General features: G+C 41.0%; 2 protein-coding genes and 1 long non-coding RNA gene across 6 annotated transcripts in view; 1 reads left to right on the top strand and 2 right to left on the bottom strand.

Moving 5' to 3' along the window:
* The window catches only part of CC2D1A (coiled-coil and C2 domain containing 1A), a 37,158-nt gene extending 36,215 nt beyond the window's left edge, over positions 1-943 (bottom strand). The window contains exon 1 of the mRNA XM_075121601.1: positions 549-943. The gene's annotated coding sequence lies outside the window, so the exon portion shown is untranslated. The remainder of the gene's footprint in view (positions 1-548) is intronic.
* Positions 208-18,593, top strand: LOC125627650 (uncharacterized). 4 transcript variants are annotated; one of them, XM_075121604.1, is made up of 7 exons: positions 1,987-2,275; positions 2,402-2,447; positions 6,314-6,521; positions 7,500-7,584; positions 9,568-11,535; positions 15,173-15,265; positions 17,503-17,642. In XM_075121604.1, the coding sequence occupies exons 1-6, from the start codon at positions 2,246-2,248 to the stop codon at positions 15,176-15,178; spliced, it is 2,343 nt and encodes a 780-aa protein (XP_074977705.1). In that variant the 5' UTR covers positions 1,987-2,245; the 3' UTR covers positions 15,179-15,265; positions 17,503-17,642. The 4 variants fall into 4 exon arrangements, with proteins under 4 accessions (XP_048687939.2, XP_074977705.1, XP_074977704.1 ...); XM_048831982.2 differs by lacking the exons at positions 1,987-2,275; positions 15,173-15,265 and adding an exon at positions 208-349 and having other exon boundaries at positions 17,503-18,593; XM_075121602.1 differs by lacking the exon at positions 15,173-15,265 and having other exon boundaries at positions 1,988-2,275; positions 17,503-18,593.
* Positions 18,594-18,624: 31 nt separating this feature from the next.
* Positions 18,625-22,759, bottom strand: LOC142069659 (uncharacterized). Its single transcript, XR_012665593.1, has 2 exons — positions 19,895-22,759; positions 18,625-19,429 (listed from the first exon to the last, which is right to left on the bottom strand). It is a non-coding gene; the product is annotated as an uncharacterized LOC142069659 (long non-coding RNA).
* Positions 22,760-22,913: the final 154 nt, after the last annotated feature.

Below are 22,913 nucleotides of genomic sequence, written 5' to 3'. Positions count from 1 at the left end.
GGCTAACAGCCAAAGGTCGGGAGGGAATTGGGAACCTTAACCGGGGGGGCGTGGCTGAGAGAGAAGACGGACGAAACCTGGGCTGGGCCCCCATTAGGGGGCGGAGCTAAATGCCCGGCCAGGGAGCCGGGGAGCGCCGCGGCGAAGCGAGAGGGGCGGGGCCAAGCTAGGGCCGGTTGGGGAAAGGGCGGGAAAGGCGAGCGCGAGCCTCTGGCGGCGACGGCGGCCTGAGGCGACGCCGGCGCGAGCCCTGAGGCGAAGGGCGGGGCAGGGGGGTGAGAGAGACCCCGAAAGGGCGGGAAAACCCTAGTGGCACTGAGGGGAGCGCATACCCCCCTTCTCTCCTGAGGTGACTATCGCGCTTGGGGGGGGAGGAGGAGGCCCACCACCACCACCCCCCGGCCTCAACAGACAGGCCGCAGGGCTGTGGCTGGGCTGCCCGCAGTAGCACCCGCCGCAGCCAAGCAACGGGTAACCGTGCGTTGGCAGGATGCGGTGGTGCCAAGGGGCCGGCTCATCCGGTGGAGATGGGCCGCCTCCGGCCATACCGTCAGGAGCTGCTGGTGCAGCGGGGTGACGCCAGGATGCCACCGTGTCACAGCGAGCGAACGACGCGCTGGCTGGCGGGCCCCGGCCAGGGAACGGATGTTCTGTCCCCGGGACAAACTTAGACGATCTGAGGAAACGTGGCCTGACTTGAGACGAAAGGCGAACCTTCCAAAACAAGAAGAAAAGGCGCACTTCATCGGACGCATCGGCTCCCGAAAGCTTCTGCTCGAATAAATTTGTTAGTCTCTAAGGTGCCACAAGTCCTCCTGTTCTTTCTGCGGATGCAGACTGACACAGCGGCCACTCTGAAACCTGTCAAAACAAAAGTCTAAATACAATTACTTTTAGGTCCATTGAAAACGCTTGCTTTTGATACATATGAAATGTTTCAGTTTGATCTTTGACTATTTTAAAGAGGTTTTTACTGTAAATTTTCAAAACTGAAAGCTGCTTCGAAACTAAAAATTGAAACTTTCTCTTCTGAAAATGTCAAAGCAGGATGTTTCCGCATTTTAAAAACTTTTTCCAGTTTTTTTTTTTTCAAAACACAATTTAGCCAAAATAATACAAAACTTGGTTTAGTTGAAATAGCGTTTTCCAATGGAAAACTGTTCGGACCAAAAAAAACTTCAACCAGCTCTAGTGCTGGCACAATGTCGGCATACCAAGATGCCATGTGGTGATGAGGAGATATGCCATTCACAGCGACATCACTACATTGCATCGGAATGGCACAGTTTTCTCAGTAGCAGGCCCATACCACTGGAGATCGCTCCCTGCAGAAAACAGGTTTCAGAGTAGCAGCCATGTTAGTCTGTATTCGGAAAAAGAGAGACTGCTGAATTGGAATTAATTTGCAGACTGGAAACAATTAATTTAGGCTTGAATAAAGACTGGGAGTGGATGGGTCATTACACAAAGTAAAACTATTTCCCCTTGTTTATTTCCCCCCCACACACACAGTACTGTTGCTCACACGTTCTTGTCAACTGCTGGAAATGGCCCACCTTGATGATCACTACAAAAGTTCCCCCCGACCCCGCTCTACTGCTGGTAATAGCTCATCTTAAGTGATCACTCTGGTTACAGTGTGTATGGTAACACCCATTGGTTCATGTTCTCTATGTATATAAATCTCTCCACTGTATTTTCCACTGAATGCGTCCGATGAAGTGAGCTGTAGCTCACGAAAGCTTATGCTCAAATAAATTGGTTAGTCTCTAAGGTGCCACAAGTCCTCCTGTTCTTTTTCCCTGCAGAAAAGTGATTTACCAGGAAGCTGCCCACTCTTAGAATAGAAAGAGCTGCAAAAAGAAGTAACTCATTGCCCAAGCCTTCTGAGCTGGTTAAATCCTGATTTCCCAGCTCACTGGTAAAACTGCAGGTAGCAGGGGTGCATGGTGCTTGGCCTCTCTAATTGAGATCTTGAATATTTCAGTGTCAACTTTGTAAGGTGTCTAGATACTTTGATGATAGGTGTAACAACATGTGGGCAAAATCTTTATCCCTGTACCTGAATAATCTGCATAACTTCCCTTTGTCTTGCATGAGAAGACAAGGTGGGGGAGGTAATGTCTTTTTTTGGACCAACTTCTGCTGGTGAAAGAGACAAGCTTTTGAGCGACACCGAGCTCTTCTTCGAGACGGCTACAACAGCACTGCAAATACCTTCGTCTGGCATATCCACTCAAATACTATGGATGGAAAAAATATCTCCTGGCTTTATGTACTAATAATTTTAAAAATCCATAGTAAAATTTCAACATTTATATTTAATGTGTTTTGGCTTGTATGAAATAACGTACACTGAGACTCGTGTATCTTGAGCACTCTTGTGTTTTCCCCCATCTAGATTTACCAAGCCGTCAAGATGAATAAAAGGAAGAAAAAACTACCAGGTAATAATAATAAAATACCAGGGCCCAGTTTGGTGCTACAAGTGGGTGTGAGATGCCACCATTTATTTCTTTCCCCCCAACCTAGCAGAGTCCAGGGGTGTATTGAAGCCCGCTAGTTTCATGTACCTGGTGCTGGAGAATAATAAGAGGGCTTCATGTTTCTAAAACTGAATTGGCTCTTTATTAAGATAATTTTTTACAGAGATATTGTCTACTCTAGCATTCAAACCATGCACAGGCAGACTGGTTCTTGCCTGGTGTCTCCTCCAAACCTTTCCGCCCTGCAAAATGTGTTTCTCCATCTCGATGCAGGTTGCTACACTAGTGAGAGGGATCTGGTTTCAAGGAGTTTCAGGGAGTACACACACTCATATTTTAAACAACTGCACAATCTATTGTGAGCCACTGCTTTCTCATTTTGGCACCTCACATGGGCAGATCTTACTTTGTGGGTGGAGCTTAGAAGAGTACCACCACCCGCAGGCACCGGCTTCCTCCAAGCCCCGGGGGTGCTTAGCACCCCTGCTCTGCCCCACACCCATGCGACCCCTTCCCCCAAATGCCCATACCTGCCCTGCCTCTTTCTGCCCCTGCTCCACCCCAGGCCCCACCCCCACCCCTTCTCCCACGTCCCCATCCCCAGCCTGCCCCTGCTCCACCCCTGGCCTGCCTCTTCCCACCCAGTTCCGCCCCCTCCCCAGAGCAAGCCCCCCTGCACCCCCCCAGTGCCTCCTGCATGCCGTGGAACAGCTGATCGTGGCAGGCAGGAGGTGCTGAGAGGGAGAGGGAGGAGTTGATCGGCAGAGCCGCTGGTGAACGGGGGTTGGGGGGCAGTGGCTGCTAAGCACCCACTGATTTTCTTCCGTGGGTGTTCTAGCCCTGGAGCACCCACGGAGTCAGCACCTATGTCACCACCGTTTCTCCTCCTTTCATCCTGCTGTACAATACTTTGCATTTCTATAGCAACTTTCATATGAAGATCTCAAAGTATTTTACAGATATTAATTACATTTACAACCCCTTTGTGTGGTAGATATCTATTATTATCCCTGTTTTGCAGATGAGGATATGAAGCACTGACATGTGCGGTAATTTGCCCGTAGCCACACAATGAGCCATTGACAAAGCAGGGAATAGCACCCAGTTGGTTCCTCCAGTTCCTTTATAACACTTCCTCTCAGGCAGTGCTTAATTTGTAAAGAAAGAGGTGCCTGGGCTCAAACAATAACAATGGCATCCTCTGCACAGCATGACCTCACATGCACTGTACATGCGAGGTCACACTTTGTATGTCAGTGACAGAAGAGGTAAAGCTCTACTCTCAAGTGGTTTTGTTTTAATAAATATTTCATGAAGTTTCTCAGTAGTCTGCACTTAGAGACCCTGGCTGTTTATCATGTAGCAAGTGCATTTCTTCTTGTTTGGGTACACAAGAATTCACCATTTGCATTGTGTGTTCCTGCTGTCTCTCTTGATTGCATTTGTTCTTACTCCATAGGATATCAGAAGGGAGTCTGGCCTGGTGCCTCTTAGTACAGTTGGTAATAAAGGACTAGAGTTGATGTGGGGAGCACAGTCTGCATTTCTTTGGAAAGAATCCTCATCTTTTTACCCCGTCTAACTGAAACACACTTGAAGAATCAATAAATGCTGCATCTTTAAAAATCCAGCACAGCATGACAGTCCATTTTAAAAACACTCTAGAATCAATCAGATCTGCTTAGGTTCTTTTAACTTTGGTGGAGAGTATGGGAAACTGGTACTCCTAGAGAGCTAGCAGCACTTGAACTCTCTATTCAAAGATCAGATGGCAGTGCATGTATGCAAGAGCAAGCTTCCTGCCAATGCACTGCAGTAAGGACCTAAAGGCAAAGGGCCTGATTCTGCTCTCATTTACACTTAGGCTCGGAAGGATTAGATTTTTTCAATAAATGTCAGTAAATGTCTATTTCATTGTAATTTGCAGTGTTGTAGCTGAGTTGGTCCCAGGATACACAAACTGATGAAAAAATATTTCTGTCAGTAATAATCAAAATTTACAGAAAGGCAAAGTATGAAAAATGCTGCTTGAGAATTTATAAGTATTTTATTTATGGATATTTACTTTGTATATTTTGATAGGTGATGTTGATAATTTGTGTTTTAATAGTTATAAAGTTTTAATTTTAAATCTATGTCTATTGTCATCAAATAATTGTCTGACCACCTTATAATTTCCTGCAACTGTGAACATTTAAATCAATAAAAATAGAAAAAAATACTTGAAACCTGTAACTTTGCACAATGGTGAAAATTTAAATAAATAAAAATGCTTAAAAATTAAACATTGGTATTATCTATCAAAATTATGAAAAAATAATAATCAAATTCTGTCAAACCTATTTACACAGTTGTAACTGCATTGACTTCAACAGAATTGCTCCTGATTTACACCATTGTGTAAAAGAAGAATTGGGTCCAAGGAATGACATGACCAAACTAAGCTTAACCGTATGGGTGATAATTTTTAGTTCTTACTGCTGAACTAGTTCAGTCTCAGCTCCCTCCCCTGAGTAGAACCTGTCTAATCTACTCAGAGATTGAGTTTTGTCAAATTATACATTGTGGCATAATTATTATGTAGTTTGTGTTATGCAGCTTTCTGGTAGGTGGAGGATCACTAGAGAATTCTTGTTCAGCCTCTCTCAGCTAGCAGTGCTTACAGGTTTACTCGAGAAAGGAGACCTGGAATTTGACCACTGCATAATTAACTTTTAACACTGGCAACATACATGAGGCTTTCTTCCAAGATGCAGAGGGGGTTTCAGAATTCCTTTCTTAGCATTTGTTTTCCACTCTGCCAAATCAGGAGGTGTCCAAAGTGCAGCAAGTGGGACAAATACAGCCTGTAGCCTCTTAAAATATCACTCATGGCTAATCTGCTTGCAACCTCAGGATGAAGACAAACATGGACAAATTTAGGTTTTACTGGTCATGAATTTATCCAACCCATATGTTTTATGCATTTACTGAGAAAAATAAAAGTACCAGGATCTTTATTTAAACTGATGTAAATAATGTACTGAACTGGCTAAGGCACCACTTCCCTCAACTGGGATCAGAAGTCCTCTACTGTGTATCATAGGTCCTATATTGCTAACAACTAAAGAAGATCCTCCTTTAGCTCAGATGGTAGAGATGTGTGTTTCTGTAGCAGGAGGATATAAAATTCATCTTTGATATTGTAATTAAGCTCCTGATCACCATGATGTGCAGGATAGTAATTTCTGTGAAGTTCCTCGGATGCTCAATGAATTATTACGATATATATAAAAAATAGGTTCTGGCAGCTAGCAAATATCTAATGTAGTTTACCTCAATGTTGCTAAATCCCTGTGCCACATCATTAAGAGGATTACTGTATACAGTTAAAGGGCCTGATCCTTAGTTACACTAAAGCCAATTTAAACCCCTCTGGCAGTGTAAAAATGCTGCTTTACACCCACTTTAAGGTACCTTAACACTGCAAGAGTGCTGCAAAGGGTCCTTAGCAAAACTGACTATCAGATCCAAAATCATCTGTAGCATTTTATGTTGTGTCACAGACTGCATTAGAAATTTACTGTTAGTTTGACATTTTTATGTAGCCACAAAAATTAATGCAAAACCTGCACTAATGACCACTTGGTCAAATATATAATGATACTTTGAGGTTATTAAGTTTCCATTGATAGGGCCTGTGGAGTAATTGCCACAGCTCTCAAGCTACAATGTAACTGTATAAAATTGCACTCTTTTTCTGTTCTAGATGAGAGATGTAGTGTAATTATTCCTGTTGCATAGAACATTTATCAATTTGACTTTTTAATGATTTTTTCCCTTAAAAGAAGAAAACAACGAACTCAATGTTTCCAAAGCAAAAAGAAGCCTTAGGGAGAACTCCCAGCTGACAGCAGAGAATAATTTTGAAATAGCAATACCTCAATCCAATGATTCCAAAAGAAAATCAAAACCAACTACAGCAGGAACAAAGCAGGAATGGGAAGAGAACAGCCAGGAAAACACTGAAGCTTTGGCAGTAAACTTGCAAACAAGGTAATTGAATTTGTTCCCCATGAAGCACTGGAATCATCAGACATGAGTTTCTTGGATGATAGAAGACAGAGATTTGGAGTAACAAAGGCGGGGGGGAAGTTCTCACTGTAGAGTTGGGTGAGCGGGATGAATATGGAGAAAGACTTCCTTTTTCTGACTCCCTGCACATTTAATTTTCACTGTCTTTGATCACTTGCACAGAATTTCTTTCACATACGATTTCTTTATAGGAGAACGTTCACTTGAAGCCTGAGGGCCAAATTCTGCAGTTCTTTACTCAGGCAAACCTAATAAGTCAAGAACTGCAAGATTTGTCCCCATGGACCTAATTTTCAGAGTTATTAAGCATGTATAACTCCAAATGAAGTTATAGAGTTGTGCTGGCTCAACACCTCTCAAAAATCAGGCCCTGTATTTGTACCAGGGGTTCTCAGACTTTTGTATTGGTGACCCCTTTCACATAGCAAGTCTCTGAGTGTGACCCCCCTTATACATTAAAAACACTTTTTAAATATATTTAACACCATTATAAATACTGGAGGCAAAGTGGGATTTGGGGTGGAGGCTGACAGCTCGCAACCCCCCATGTAATAACCTCACGACCCCATGAGGGGTCCAGACCCCCAGTTTGAGAACCCCTGATTTATACTGTATATGTTTGCTTCAGTTTTACTGGTATATATTAATACTTTGTGCTTCAGTAGTGTCTTTCAGTTGAGGGTCTCAGAGTGTTTTACAGATAGTCTCACAGAATTCCTGTGAAATGGATCCATATTGTTATCCCCTTTTTACAGAAGGAAGAACAGGCCCAGAATTATTATGATTTGCTCCAAGATAACATGGCAAGGCATTGGTAGAGCTGGAAATAGAATGCAGGGGCCCAGAATCTGTGCTCTAACCTCTCCCTAGGGAATTTATTAATTTGTTAATTTACAGTTTCTAAATGTTCATGCTGTTGTGCTCTCTTTTTCTAACCAGCTCAGATGATGAAGAAAGAAAGACTACCACTGAGCTGAAACAGTTAAGTCAGGCAAAGGAGTTTATTTCTCTTCCTTTATCACAAGTAAGTCTGTTCTAATGGTGTGATGCAAAACTAATATTAGCAATAAATTGTGCTGTGGTCTGCTAGGTGCTGTCTAGACATTCGTCTGTTAGTGAATTCCCTCCATGGCACAGCTGGATTTGATTCCACTATGTAGCTGGATTTGTTGGGTGTACATATTGTTATCTCCTACACCTCAAACTTGGATGCTCATGGTTTGTTGGCAGCAGCTTTACCAAAGCAACATGCATTAGAAAAAGGTTGACTTAGTAGAGATGCTGCCTATGGACCACACATTCATCACAAGACCTAAATACATATTAATAATGTGCAACTAATGCAATCCTCTGTTCTACTGTAAAGTAAATGTTAAAATGTGTGAAATTATGTGAAATGCATTCTTTAAATTATACAGCTCTGTTTTCTATGTTCAGGCAAGTAGTCTGTGTGAGTTTAGATTCAGGCTTGACATGTTATTTGGTAGATTGAAATGGGTTGGTTTGCATTATTTAACTAGACAGGATTATAAAACCAGATAAATTCATTCCCTTGTTATCTTTCAAATCAATAGTGAAAGTGTCTGATCTGAGGGAGCTCCGGTCAGGGTTGCTCAGAGTGCTGTATTACTTAGTACATTTGGTAATAACCACCCTTTACAGTCATCATTATTGAACTTGGTTGTAGAATTCAGCAGGGAAGTTTGTGCCAGTCTTTGCAAAACCAAAGAAAGGTTTGACTGAAACACCTGAGAGAAATGATGGAGAAGCAGCAGGGTTTCAAACAGAACAGGTACAGCACTGGATCATCAATTAACATGTTAGACAGCCCTACCAATGCATGTGCAGTTATATACAAGAGCACCTACAATTTACAGGCACCTCTTGTTATATGTTGGAGAACATTTAGCAAAATAATTCCTTTTGACTCTAAAATTTAAAGTACATTTTATTTCATATTAGTAATTAAAGATGAACATATTCCATGCAACACAGTTCAATGGAACAGTGCCCAGGAATGAACCCCTTTGGTTCTTCCAAAAGTTTTGCCCAGATATGAAGAGAATGAAAACATTATGCATGAAATTTTCAAAAGCATATAAGTGACTTAGGAGCCAAAGTCCCTTCTTCAAAAGACACTTAGGGTTGAAGTCCCTTTCAATGAGACTTAGAGGCTTCTAAGTGTCAAAGTTACTCTTAAAAATGAGACTTAGGCTTTTAAGTTACTTAGGCACTTTTGAAAATGTTTCCTGATGTCAGTAATATACAATAATTGACCAGCCAACAAGATATAATAAATCTTGGCTCTGCTTATTGTAGAACCATAAATATGAAGGATGGGAAAAAAACTTATTAGGTCCATCTACTCTAGTCTATTTCCTCTTAACTAGGCCTGTAAGATTGCTATGCAATCTCTTTTCTAGTGCTTTGTCTTGTTCAGTTTTAAATGACTCAACGACAGGGTTTCCACTAAATCCCTTGAGAAATTATTCCATGGTGTAAGTTGGCTCAGCAGAGTGGAACAACTACTATATATTCCCATGCAAATGGGAGTAATAAATCCAGGAGGACTAAAAAAGGGAAAGCTGTTCAGTGGGTGTATTTAAAAATCTTTCTGAATTCTGTGAACTGCGGCACAGTCTGCTGTTGGCAGGGGTCCTTGGGAGATTCATCGGGCCTCAGAAAACTGTTCTGAGAGAGAGAGGACAAAGCCTCATGCAGATCCTGGGTCAGTATATATTAAACTCAATGGAACTATGCCAGTTTACACCATCTGAGGATTAGCCCCCACTACTTTTCATTGTCTGCTAATGGACTTTCAGACACCTTTGGGAACAACTGATTATTATTAACTTTATCACATACTTACATATAATTTTCACCTTTGTAAATATCCTCTGAATTCAGTGTACAGCTCCTATAAATTGCCTGGTAATTGTTTGTATAGATTGGAGTAGAGATCTATAGACTGGAAAATACTGACGTTGCTCTGTTATTTTCCTTCAAGACACTAATGATGCACAAACTTCAGGAAATATTAGAGTCTAATCTCCAATGCACAGACAGCAATCCGGCATGTGAGTCCTCAGAAGCAGATATGCAGGAAGCAAAGTTCCCACCAGAATCATTTCAGTTGATGGGGACCAAAGGGCAAGAAGCTGGAGATATGGTAATTTCTCACTGTCAGAAATGTACTAGTGAAGGGCTGGATGTTAAAACTCAAAACCAGCACAAGATTAAAAACATAAGCAATGAGGCTGCTATGGTAGGTGATTCTCACCAAGGAACAGGGATAGCATTTAATTTACAAGAAGACAACTGTGACAAAAACACCTTCGTGGAACTTGTTCCCTTATTTCTAGATACTTTATATCATAAGGATGCAGGCAGTCATGAAAACAGGAACCTATCTCTAGGGTCACTTGAATGCCCCATTGAAAAGGATGTGAGCTGTAGTATACTAAGAGAACACAGAATTTCTGACAGAGGTAAAGGCAATCAAAATGAAGACCTTCTGAATAGTTGCCTTGAGAATGTGGACCAAAATAAACCTACAGAGGAGGATGAAATTGCCATAAAATTAGACAACTTTGTTAAAGAAGAAAAAGAGACTAAAAATGTTCATGGGGAAGTCATAGATCTGATGGATACAAGCATCAAAAGCAAAATGGAGAGCAACCTAATTAAACCTCAATTTTTAGTAGATTTAAACATCACCACAGATAAAGAAAAGAACAACTCATGCACAAGGGGCAGAGGAGAAGAGCAAAGCAGCAGTGACAAAGGAGCAGAGCAGAACAGTCCATTCAAAGATGGCAAAGCTGCAGAACAAAACAGCCTTCACAGCAGTGGCAAAATTGCAGAACACAGCAACCTGTGCAGCGCTGGTAAAATTGCAGATCGAAGCAGCTCAAAAAGCAGTGGCAAAGCCACACAGCAAAGTAGTCCATGCATAAGTGCTGAAGTTGTAGTAGAGCAAAGAGCCAATTGCAAAGTCACAGAGAAAAGCAGCCCACAGAGCAGTGGCAGAGTCTTGGAGCAAAAGAGCCTGCAAAGCAGTGGTAAAGTTGCAGAGCAAAGCAGCCCTCACAACAGTGGCAGAGTCTCGGAGAAAATCAGCAGTGACAAAGACAGAGATATTTCTGGGAAGGATTTTCTTAGTAGTACTCAATCCATGATTGTTGATCTGAAGATGGATGTAGAGATTACTGAATCAAAAAGCATACAAGCTATTGAACCAATCAGTCTATTCTGCCTACAAACTGAAGGGTGTGGTCACTCAGAGTGCAGCAACACCTCACTGCAACCAGCTTTTTACACTGGAGAGAGTGATACAGGCAAAGAAGAGGCAGAAAAGAAGAGTGAGACATCTGTAGGCACCAGAGAAGAATCTGACCCAAATGCTTCAACCCTCTTGATTGATAATAGCTTTATATGTGAGAACAATCAAGAAGACTACATCACTTTGGAGTGGTGGAAGGAAAATGGAAATGAGAAGGTGAGGCCTGATAGGAAACAGTCACCAGTTAGTATCTGTGACGCAAGACCTAATTTATTAGAAGTGAAACAGTCAAATACAGAGATTGTTCCAGAGGCAGGAATAAAATCTTCTCCCCTTTCATTTGGCCTCCCGTTGAATGTAAAAAACAATGAAGAAATGGTCATTTGTGAGAAAAATAAGATGGACCTTGTTCCCATGAAAAATTGTCTTTCCCCTATAGATGTTCTTGAGCAACTGGAAAGAGAAAAGGTGATACTCAATCATAAAAGAGAAACTGATGCTAATTCAGGTGGCTGGAAATCTCTTTCTGCAGCAGATACAGGTTTGCCTAGTGGTGTACTGAGGGATCCTTCCCCTGTGGACCAAACCTGCTCACCTTGGGAAGATGCACTTTCTCTGGATCTAGAATTGTTGCCTGACAACCAGTTACAGAGTGTCCTTGAAGATAACAGAATTGAATTTCCACTGCAGCAAGTAAGTTGATTGTCAAGTTACAATAATGTTGAGCATACATACCCATTTTGAACTGAATTGGGCCCACCTAGCATACAAAGGAAAACAACATTCAAAATGCACCTGGCAAATGTGGAATTTTATATATAGATGCAAATTTTCTGGCTTCTTTTATGATCAGTTTATAGTGTACATTATGAGATTTTATTAGGGCCTACCTCAGGCCCCAATTCAGCAAAACACGTAAGCATGTGCATAATTTTGAGCATGTGAATAATCCCATTGGAAGTCAGAGGGACTGTTCCTGTGTTTTGTGACAATTTGGAGTATCTGCTGATAACTTACAAATTCTGGTTGATTTTATGAAAATGCTGTGTAACTGAATGCCCAGGGAAATGGGGTTGACCAAGTTTGTCTGCAGGGAAGGGGACAAGGGGTTTGAACAGTGGAAGTTCCCCAAAACGAGAAAACAAAGAAACGAGGTGTTAATACTAGGAGATAAAAACTCATAAAGCCAGAAAGGAAGCTTGGGTAGGAGAGAAGAACAAAGGCTCATGCTTTCATAGGAGTCCTTTATGACTGAAGGACCAGCTGAGGAAAAAGGAAGCTAGCTGCAGGAGAGAGACTATATGATTTAGAGGCAAAGCCATGTGGAGGAGGGGGACACCTAGAGGACTCTGACCATATCCCAAAGAACACTCAGGAATGGTGAGAAAACTGAGGCAATGTTTTATTATTATATCTGTATATCTCTTGTGCTGTTTAAATTGTGTTAGAAATCTTTGCAAAGTCTATCCAATATATGCTTCAACTATCGATTGTCCCTCAAAATGAGGGTGCCCACAAGGCTGTAGCTCTGGGAAGGTTGTGTGTATTGAGGAGTCTGGGGAGCTAGTCACAGAGCCTGGGCAGTTATACCATTGGTCTCAGCTCTCAGAATAGAGGATCTACACCTGAGAAAGTGCCTAGAAACCCAAAGCCAGAGGCAGTGCCTGGACTCTACTCAGACTTAGGAAGCTTAAAAGCATGAGTCCAACATGGTGGGACCCAAACACTACAGCCAGGTGAGTGTACAGAAGAGAGAGCTTGACTAGAGCTGTGACATGTTTAAAGTTAAATGGGACTCCTTACATGCTTAAGTGTTCTACTGAATTGCGGCTTAAATATAGACCCATTGGGTAAGGCATTTCTGATAAGGGCATTTATTTAAAATACTTCTTTTAAGAACAGAATCAACCCCCACACACTTTTTTAGCCTTGGTGGCATTTGTTTAAAACATGCTACCTTAGGGTAGAACTATCCAAAATGCATCCTGCTGGCCAAATACAGCGTACAGTCTTAAAATGTAGCTTTTGGCCACATTCCCCCTAAATGCCAAAAGCTGCCGGGTGAGAATAAAACTGATAAACAGGCAAAATCTTCAAAAGTGACTATTACTTTTGTGTGCCTCCATTTTTGGTTGCACAGCTTGAGCTCTTTAGGATTGGGGTCTAAATACAGCCTTTGGGCTCCCTAAAAGTTGCCAATGAGGCTTTTAGTGTAGCACAGTTTGGGCAACTCATTAAAGAATATACCTGCATGAGAGTTCTGCCTGTACTCATCACTGATTGCTTAATAACTAATTTATTAATTATTGTTATTATTATACCAGGATGTGCAAACTTTGTGCAAAATAACAATAGGATTTCCTCTTTCCTGGTTTTAATTTGGCATGGAACATGAGAGAGGGATGACTACACATTGGAATTCTATTCTATGCTATTCTATTCTATATAGGTTTTTATACCACATTCATCCCGTAATATCTGAGCACTTCCCAGTGGTGCATTAAGCAACTTCTCGTGGTGTGTCAAATTAAATCTTTATACAGAGCATTTCTCTATTTTTGAATTAACTTCCTCCCTCTCAGCCATTTTCTGTGGATAGTAATTGCAGTCCTTCCATCCCTGAAAGTGATCTGTATCCTGAAAGAGAACGGCGTGGTCCAAACATACCAGTCCCTATCATTAATATATCTTACCCAAACAAGCTGCAACCCAGGTAGGGAGACTTCCTACTGAGCAATGTGAAACCGTATTTTCAATATGTTCCTTCCATTCATAGATTCATGCTCTGGACTAAGCAATATTGCATTTCACCAGTCCAGGACTGTACATATTAATCCTGACTACTGGAAATAGAATAACTGTTATTTCAATGGACTTCTTTGGTACTAGGAACATTTCTGGTAAGAAGGGATAACAAGATTCAATTGTATTTCAAGCTATCATGGAAAGAATGGAAAGTGTGAGCTGGCTGTAGTCCTGATTTTGGAGCTATACAGACGCTCTGTCATTGCCACTCTATATGATAAGTATCCATGTATAAATATGTGGGTACTAGCCTCCTTATGGGGGGGAGGAGGTGTGAGATGGCATAGTGGATTCGCATGCAGAGGTGTGCTCTACACATGGATTAGAGTTGGGGACAATCTGGAATTGGGCAATTACATTTTGCCTACCTAAAACTTCCCTTGCAGTTTTAAATGGATTTAATATTTACTTCCTGCCCTAAACTATTGCATAATGTTGCCGAGGGCTTCTAACTGCTTTGTTCCATACTCTTCTGGAGTGGGTGGACAAAGTCATTACTATAGTTTGCAAGGCATGATGGAATCCTTTCAGATGAGTGATGTGTAGCAATGTGAGATACTAGTTTCTGGTCAAATACCAAATATAGGGAATTTTTCATTGTATAGGTAATACAGCAGGAATCGGCAACCTTTGGCATGCGACCTGCCAGGGTAGGCCCCCTAGTGGGCTGGGCCGGTTTATTTACCTGCTGCGTCTGCAGATTCAGCCGATCGTGGCTCCCACTGGCTGCGGTTTGCCACTCTAGGCCAATGGGGGCTGCAGAAAGTGGTGTGGCCCAAGGGATGTGCTGGCTGTCGCTTCCCGCAGCCCCCATTGGCCTGGGACAGCGAACTGCGACCAATGGGAGCTGCGACCGGCCGAACCTGCGGACATGGCAGGTAAACAAACCGGCCCAGCCCACCAGGGGGCTTACCCTGGCGGGCCGCATGCCAAAGGCTGCCTATCCCTGTAATACAGTTTTCTTCCTAGAACCTCATTCTGATTTTTCTGAAAATAAGAACATAAGTAAAAAAAAAAATCTGAAGAGCTTGAAAAAATGGAAACTATATATATAGTAGAAAAGTTACGTCAACCCAGCTACGTTGCTCAGGGGTGTGAAAATCCACATTCCTGAGTGATGTAGTTAAGCCAACCTAATCCCCAGTGTAGACAGTACTAGGCTGATGGAAGAATTCTTCCGTCAACCTAGCTGCTGCCTCTCAAGGATTAACTACAGTGATGGAAGAACCCCTCCCGTCACTATAGTGAGTGTCTACACTGAAGTCCTACAACAGCACAGCTGCAGCAATTTAAGTGTACAGGTAGCCTCAATATATAATGAGCCTGATTTTTGTTTACACTAAGGCTCTTTTACCCCTTTGGCAGTGTACAGAAGCCTTAAAGAGGGAGTAAGTTGCAGTTAGCCATATACTGTATAGGGGCCTTAGTATAAATGAGAATCAGGCCTAATGTTTTAGCTGAGTGCGTACTGATGTGTTGGTGATTAGGGCTATTTTAGTTCTTCTCTCCTTCCTTTTTTCATCAGGGTTGAGATGATGGAGGGGGGTTGTGAGCCCACCAAAGAGGAAGATGCAACAGATGTTGTTTGTGGTCTGATTATTGAGCTCTCTAATCTCAAGTAAGAACATAATTTCTGTATCAGGGATGGTGCATGTAGAACTCTTCACAGCATGTGATTCTCTTGATTATTGACTGAAGGGTAGGAGGATTGATTCATTGCGCTTTATAATACAGACAGCTTCAGAGATTTGGTTTGTTTTAGTGTCAAATGTCTAGGTCTTTGTATGCCCTGTAAGAGATTGAACCTGCACAAGTCATGTGCACGGTTACATGGGCATAAGGGCAAGGTTAAAAAGTGATTAGTAGAGCAGGGAGCACAGGAGAGGGACTCCTGCACTAATGACAGAGCTACTGTGAGGCTACCATATCATTCCTAAAAAGAAAAGGAGTACTTGTGGCACCTTAGAGACTAACAAATGTATTTGAGCATAAGCTTTCGTGAGCTACAGCTCACTTCATCGGATGCATTCAGTGCAGTCCACTGAATGCATCCGATAAAGTGAACTGTAACTCACGAAAGCTTATGCTCAAATACATTTGTTAGTCTCTAAGGTGCCACAAGTACTCCTTTTCTTTTTGCGAATACAGACTAACATGGCTGCTACTCTGAAACATATCACTCCTGCATACCAGCAGGTTGAAACTACTGCTTACTGTGAAAGACTTCGTTTAAGATTACTTATGCTACAAACCTCCATTCACACTTGTGCTGGAGTGTAACAGCCTTACTACACACTCTGCTGCAAACCACACAGGGATTGAAGGGTCAAAGTTTATGGCATTGTCTTTGCTAGGAAAAAAAAGATACTTTTTCCAAAATCCTAGTGTACATAGAGCAAATTGTAATTACATAAGAATGACCATACTGGGTCAGGCCAATGGTCCATCAAGCCCAGTAGCCTGTCTTCAGACAATGGCCAATACCAGGTATTTCAGAGGGAATGAACAGAACAGATAATCATCAAGTGATCCATCCCCTGTCACCCATTCCCAGTTTCTAACAAACAGAGGCTAGGGACTCTTCAGAGCATGGTGTTGCATCCCTGCCCATCCTGGCTGATAGCCATTGATGGACCTATCCTCCATGAACTTACCTAGTTCTTTTTTGAACCCTGTTATAGTCTTGGCCTTCACAACATCCTCTTGCAAAGAGTTCCACAGGTTGATTGTGCATTGTGTGAAGAAATACTTCCTTTTGTTTGTTTTAAACCTGCTGCCTTTTAATTTAATTGGGTGACTGCTAGTTCTTGTGTTAAGAGGAGTAAATAACACTTCCTTATTTACTTTCTCCACACCAGTCATGATTTTGTAGATCTCTATCATATCCCCCTTAGTCACCTCTGTTCCAAACTCAAAAATCCCAGTCTTAACCTCTCCTCATGAAAGTTGTTCCATTCCCCTAAATAGTTTTTCTTGCCCTTTTCTGTACCTTTTCCAATTCCAGTGCATCTTTTTTGAGATGGGGCAACCAGATCTGCATCCAGTATTCAAGATGTGGGATACCATGGATTTATATAGAGACAATATGATATTTTCTGTCTGATTATATATGCCTTTCCTAATTATTGCCAATATTCTAATAGCTTTTTTTACTGCCCCTGCACATTGAGTGGATGTTTTCAGGGAACTATCCACAATAACTCCAAGATCTCTTTCTTTTTAACATGGGTTAGCTGATCAAAGTAAATCCTAATCTCTACTAGTTAGTTTTTTAGTGTAGACTGTCCACGGTCAGCCGCTAGCAGATAACATGTTAAAATACTTTTCCTGCCTTCATGATTTAAACCCCCCCCCCCACTACTTTTATCACAGTGAAGACAAGGCCTGAGAGGGGAAGGGATTTCATTTATTTAAGCTCCCTATTTAGGAATTTGAATTAAATAAGTGCAAGTAAACAAACCATAAAATCTGAAGAGTTTTTACTTTTAGGCCCCATTCATCTTTAATCAAATGAGCAATCCCTTCCTTATTCACATGTTTAAAGGTAAGCACATGTTTATGCTGAATAGGGCCTAATGCTTTGTTAAGATTTTTTGCTTATTTGTACCTATTTAATATTTTGGAGAAAATCTCTCTTTGTGAAAGACACAACAAACCTGTTCTTTCAATTAAAGGTGATCTGCAAGGGAAAGAAAACCAGTATGTGAATTATAGAGTGTTCAGATTAATGAAGGACAAATTTGTGATCTTTATAAGAGTGGGTTTTTTTTAAAAGATATTTAGAATCTCATTTCTGCAGCTGTGTGGAGAAGTTTTTTGCTCATGTGAAACACATCTTGTTTTCATTCTTTCTAGTCGACTGATAATGAACACCCACAGGGATCTGGAGTCTTTAAAGAGGCTGAAGTACAGAAAAAGCAGACAGTCGGGAAGGTTTATTGCTCATGCCCTGAAGGGAGCGACAAATATTCTGTATGCAGTAAAAAAATGGAAGGAGATCTAGGACTGTGCATCAAATCAGAACCAAATAATAGCATTGTTTGGTTTAACGGTTTAAATGGCCAGAGGTTTTGTTCTGTTCTGGTGTTGCTTTTACTTTCCTACATTTGGCATTTTGTACCTTATTCTTATTTACACTAAGGCCCCTTGACACCACTCTAGCCATGTTAAGTCTCTTTTTTACTGCCAGAATTGAGTAATGAGGCTGTAGCATAAATGAGAATAAGGCCCAGTGTCTTAGAGCCAAATTCTTGCTGGCCACTGGCTGATTGCAGTACAGGAATAATATCCACCCATCTCCTGCCTCCCCAAAGGGCACATATACAGAGTTAAAAAAAAAAAACAGTTTTATGCTCAAATTCTGGTTGTAAACCCTTGATCTTTCCCTTCCAACCTTGTCCAGACTAGAATTTAAAGGTGAAATGTTGAGCCATTCTAGCTACCATGTCTGAGAAGCCTAGGGTAGACAAGGCAGCATATACATGCTAAACTGTTCAAGGTAAACCCTAGTCTCCCCACTTAAGACTTCATCTCAATCAGTTTAGCATGTGTTTAAGGTCCTAGATTTTTCAACATACCTTTCATCCTTATCTAGGCCAGGCCTCCATCACTTCTGCTATGGAGCCCTTGCAGAGCAGGCTTTCTTCATGTTTTCAGAGGAAACCAGAACTGAGGTGCTCTTTTCAGTCCTATGACCCTGCAACAGCCTGGATTTGTGCTGTATTTTTCTGGTATAAATTATGCAAAACTTTGGCCCTTGAATTAAAAGTGAAACTGTTTACCAGCTGTTTTAAATCTATAAGGGATGGCAAACCTGAATGTTGATACTATTTATTTTCTTTCCTCTTTTCATTCTGTGTGCAATAAAATAAATACTAGTTGAACACAATCTTCATAATCCATGGATGAGTCTTCAAACATTTCAGTACTTCATTATCCCTATAATATCATGCACCATTGGTTTAAAAAAAAAGACAATTATATAATACATTTTTTTACTAGTGAAACAACATCACATTTTCAATAGAATGACAACCAAAAACTGGCAAATAAAATAACGTTCAGAAATAACTGGCAAATAAAATAATATATATGTATAACATATAAAACAATTTTCAAAGAAAATAAAGGCAGGAAGACTTGAGACTCTGTGAGGGAAAAACAATCATTTCTTAAACACTCACCCACTTAACGTTAGCTGGTAAATTATTAACCTTGTTACCTAATGCCCCCTCAACTCAAATATGGGAACACCTAGCTTCTAAGAGCTATTGGATTGCTGTGTGAGCTTTCACAAATGGCCAGAGTGCTGTGTTGGAGTCTTCAGGCCAGGACTATTTTGTTGATATTCTTTCTCATTCCCTTCAACTGAATGACATAATTGCTCAAAGACTGAGGCAAATGCCATCAGCTTCCCAGGTGTAAGTCTTACCCCTCCATGAACTGGAACATCCAATGGAAGCCAAAGCAGGTATCTGTCTTGAATAGAAAGGTAAAATGGTCCTGTAGAATGGTAGGCAAGTTAATGATGCTGGGAGAATTCACCTCCATACTCTCTCCCCTTATTTGCCACTTCACTCCAAGAGCCAGATGGAATCTGGCTCCCAGACCTCTCTCCCCACATTGCCTGCATTATTCATGATATCTCTTTGGCTTCCTCCATGCCATCCTCCTCTACTGTTGATGCAGCTGGAGCAGCAAATGCCTGAAATGCCAGAGGAGGGACATCACCTGAGGCAGAGTTGGGAAGGTGAGAGGAAAAAGATGCCTCATTCTTTGGGACCTGAAAAAAATTAAGCAAATGTAATTCTACACCCCTTTTTTCCCTCAGAGCACAACATGTAATTATTGGGCTAAATCCTGACCAATTTAGGACTTATCTACATGAGAAAGTTCCATCAGTTGAATGAAAGTTTTTATTTTAAACTGGTTTAGTTAACCTAGTGCAAACCCCTGTATGGATACTTTGATTTTGGTATAAGGGTATGGAACCTTTTGTAACCTTTATGTTGAAATGTTTCCAATTAATATTAAGTTGTTAAACTTAATATTAAGTAGTTAAAAATGAGGATGCAATAAAACCAAACTCAGTTTTCGGGTTCAAGCCTCTACGTTGGTTATAGAAAATTTATTTAGTAGAGGACACAAGGAGGCACTTGGAATGATACAACCAAACTCTATTTAAAAGGAAAATGATAAGCAAGCAGAATTCAATTACTATTTACACAATATTACAGTTATACTTCACCTCAAGGATGAGATTGTGTATCAACGGGTGATCAGCTCCACTGGCAACAGAGTGAAGAAGGGCCTTGTAATCCTGGAACCTAATGATACCCTTCTGATGTTAATTGAAGCTCCTTTGCAATTTAGCAAAACTTCTCCTTTTATACTCAATTATAATATTAATTAGCATTAAACTGCCATTTACCATAATTATATTTCCACCACCTTCTTATTGGCTCTTTACATTACTTATTATTTAAATTAACATTTGCACCAATGTCCTTCCCATTCTATCAATATAGGTAATATTTTAATAAAACATTCATTAAAAACCTTGCTTAAATCAGTTATAACCAAAATGTAATGGTAACATAACCCCGGGTCCCATCCTGCTAACTCTTACTTTCACATAACAACACTCTGTCTCCAACTTATCTCTAACTTTCTCACACTAGCATCTTCAGTTTTCCTCTCACTAAGCCTAGTTTAGGCCCAAAATCTACCTGATACTTATTTCTTAACCCAAACTATCCTATAGACTGTCAGCTTGTTTTGAATTAAACCAATTCCTAAACCTAACGAAAAACCACTTTTTAAACAGTTGCAACTTCCTTGTGTATATAAGGCCTTACTCAGTTTTTACTTAGGCAAAACCCAGAATTCTGCCATCGTAAAAGTTTGAGTAAGGATTTCCGGATTTGGTCCTCTGTTTGGGAGTTATAATCCTTTCATGGCTGCTTTATAAAAAAAAGTCGCTTTGAGTTCTACAGTTGAAAAATTTATCATAAATATCAGTGACCTGGAGCAAAATAATTCTCAGAGTCAAGGCTTGTGACACACACAAGTTGAATCACTTTTAGTCAGTTAAAAAAAAAACATTTAAGTTAATACTATGTAAACCCCTATGAGAACACTCATAATGATTTAGACATACTTAATACTGATTTAGCTTGCACCAGCTAATGCAGACTTGAACCGATTTAACCTGACGGAAACCGCTTTATTTTGGTTTAAGAATAGCTTATTGGGATTCAGCTTAAACCTGTCCTAACTGACTTAAGATAAACCAAAACAAACCTTGTTTAAACCAACATAAGGCTGTGTCTACACTACAGAGACTATACTAGCATAGCCACATCATAGGAGCACCACCTACCCAAAGTTAGTTACATGACCTTCGAGGGAAGCCCCTGTTGACATAGCTGTATCTACAGTTTTGCATGTGGACAAGCCCTCATAGGTGCAAACTAAACTTCTATAAGCCAAGTTTAAACCGATATAGGAGTAGCCACACACAGTGTTGCCCCAGTTTAACTAAATCAGTTTATTTAAAATCATGCCTTCAGTATTTAAATTGGTGCAACTGTGTAGTTCTGGCCTCAGTCATTATAAATTATAGCAGCCCTCTCTTAGTCAATACTACCATCCTGTGGCCATTTCTTTAAAGTTACAACAACTGAAAAAAAAATCAAAGCCTACCCTTTCTCACTAGTATTAAAAGCATTTTTCCTTGTCATAAAATGTGTGGCTCTATGAATTCTAGGTTTATTTTCTCGCAGTGGTTAAACCTGGAGGCAAGGCATCAGGATTCCTGAGTGATATTCCCAGCTATGGGGACGAGTGTGGTTTAGTAGTTAAAGCAGGAAGAAGGTAGGCGACTCTATCCTATTCTCTCTTCCCAGCTCTGCTACTGATTCACTGGATAAACTTGAACAGTTCACTTTATCTCTGTGTGCCTGAGATTCCCCATCTTTAAAATGGAGATAATATTTATCCATTTCAGAAGGGGATTGTGAAGATTCCTCAGATGAAAAGAGCAATAGAAGTGTAAAGTATTATTACATTAAACACATGGAAAACTTTTCCCCAGAAAATTCACAGAGAAGCCCAGGGCTCAGCAATGAGACGGATTAACTAACGAGTGTTTTATTTTGCAGTAGAGAAGAAAAAGTCAACTAAAGTTACTCTGGATTTATATTGGTGGAACTGAATGCCAAATCTGGTCCTAAATGTTTAATTCGTGGATATGTGGGTACTAACACATGTCCATGATATTGTAACAATGTCCCAAAACATCCCCTCCTCCAAGGTAGAGAGGACAAAAACCCAATGATTATCCATTTGTGGTAGCAAAATTAGCCTGACAACACTCTGTGAAGTTGTTGACTTATCCCAGTTTTATTGATGTGTGAATTGAGGCAGAGAGGTGAAGTGGTTAGCCCAACAAGATCCCAGAGCAAGTTAGATCCTGTCTACACTGCAACTATAACCCAAGTCAGGGAGACAATGTGAGCTGTAGCTCACGAAAGCTTATGCGCAAATAAATGTGTTAGTCTCTAAGGTGCCACAAGTCCTCCTTTTCTTTTTGCGAATACAGACTAACACGGCTGCTACTCTGAAACCTGTAATTACAGGACAGTTGATCCTTGATTTGGCTACAATGCCATTAAAATCTGTTGTGTAGACAGAGCCGTAAGTGGGCTAAAGCTAGGAATAAAATTGAAGTCTACTTTCTCTCTCAGTCCTGTGTGTTATTCACAGTGCAATCCTCTCTTTCTTCTGGAAATTTCAGACAGGGAGCTGTTATCACTGGAATGCATGCCTGAGCCATGAACTTCCCACATATATTCATGGGGTTGATAATGCTGAGGTGATTGACATTAAACATTTTTTACTTATGAGAGTTCAGCAGCCACGGTATGCATCCGATGAAGTGAGCTGTAGCTCACAAAAGCTCATGCTCAAATAAATTGGTTAGTCTCTAAGGTGCCACAAGTACTCCTTTTCTTTTTTCAAATTTAAGTGGCATAGCTAGATTCTCAGCAAAAAATATGGGAAATAAAACGTTACCTGAGCATGGAGTCCAGGAGCTGAAGCCTTTCCATTTTAAAAGTCATTTGGCAGGGATGACGTATCGTCCTTGTTCCTTTCAGAAGGGGCACTGGGAGACCGACTCACCCGCTTTCCCACTGAATTCCTGGAGGAGCAGTTGTACACTGAGGTGTATCCCTTCTGGGTCAGGGGACAGAATCGTTTGGTGT

The sequence above is a fragment of the Caretta caretta genome, chromosome 20 (assembly GCF_965140235.1).
Source record: "Caretta caretta isolate rCarCar2 chromosome 20, rCarCar1.hap1, whole genome shotgun sequence".
NCBI lineage: Eukaryota > Metazoa > Chordata > Testudines > Cheloniidae > Caretta > Caretta caretta.
This window is presented reverse-complemented; position numbering and strand designations above follow the sequence as displayed.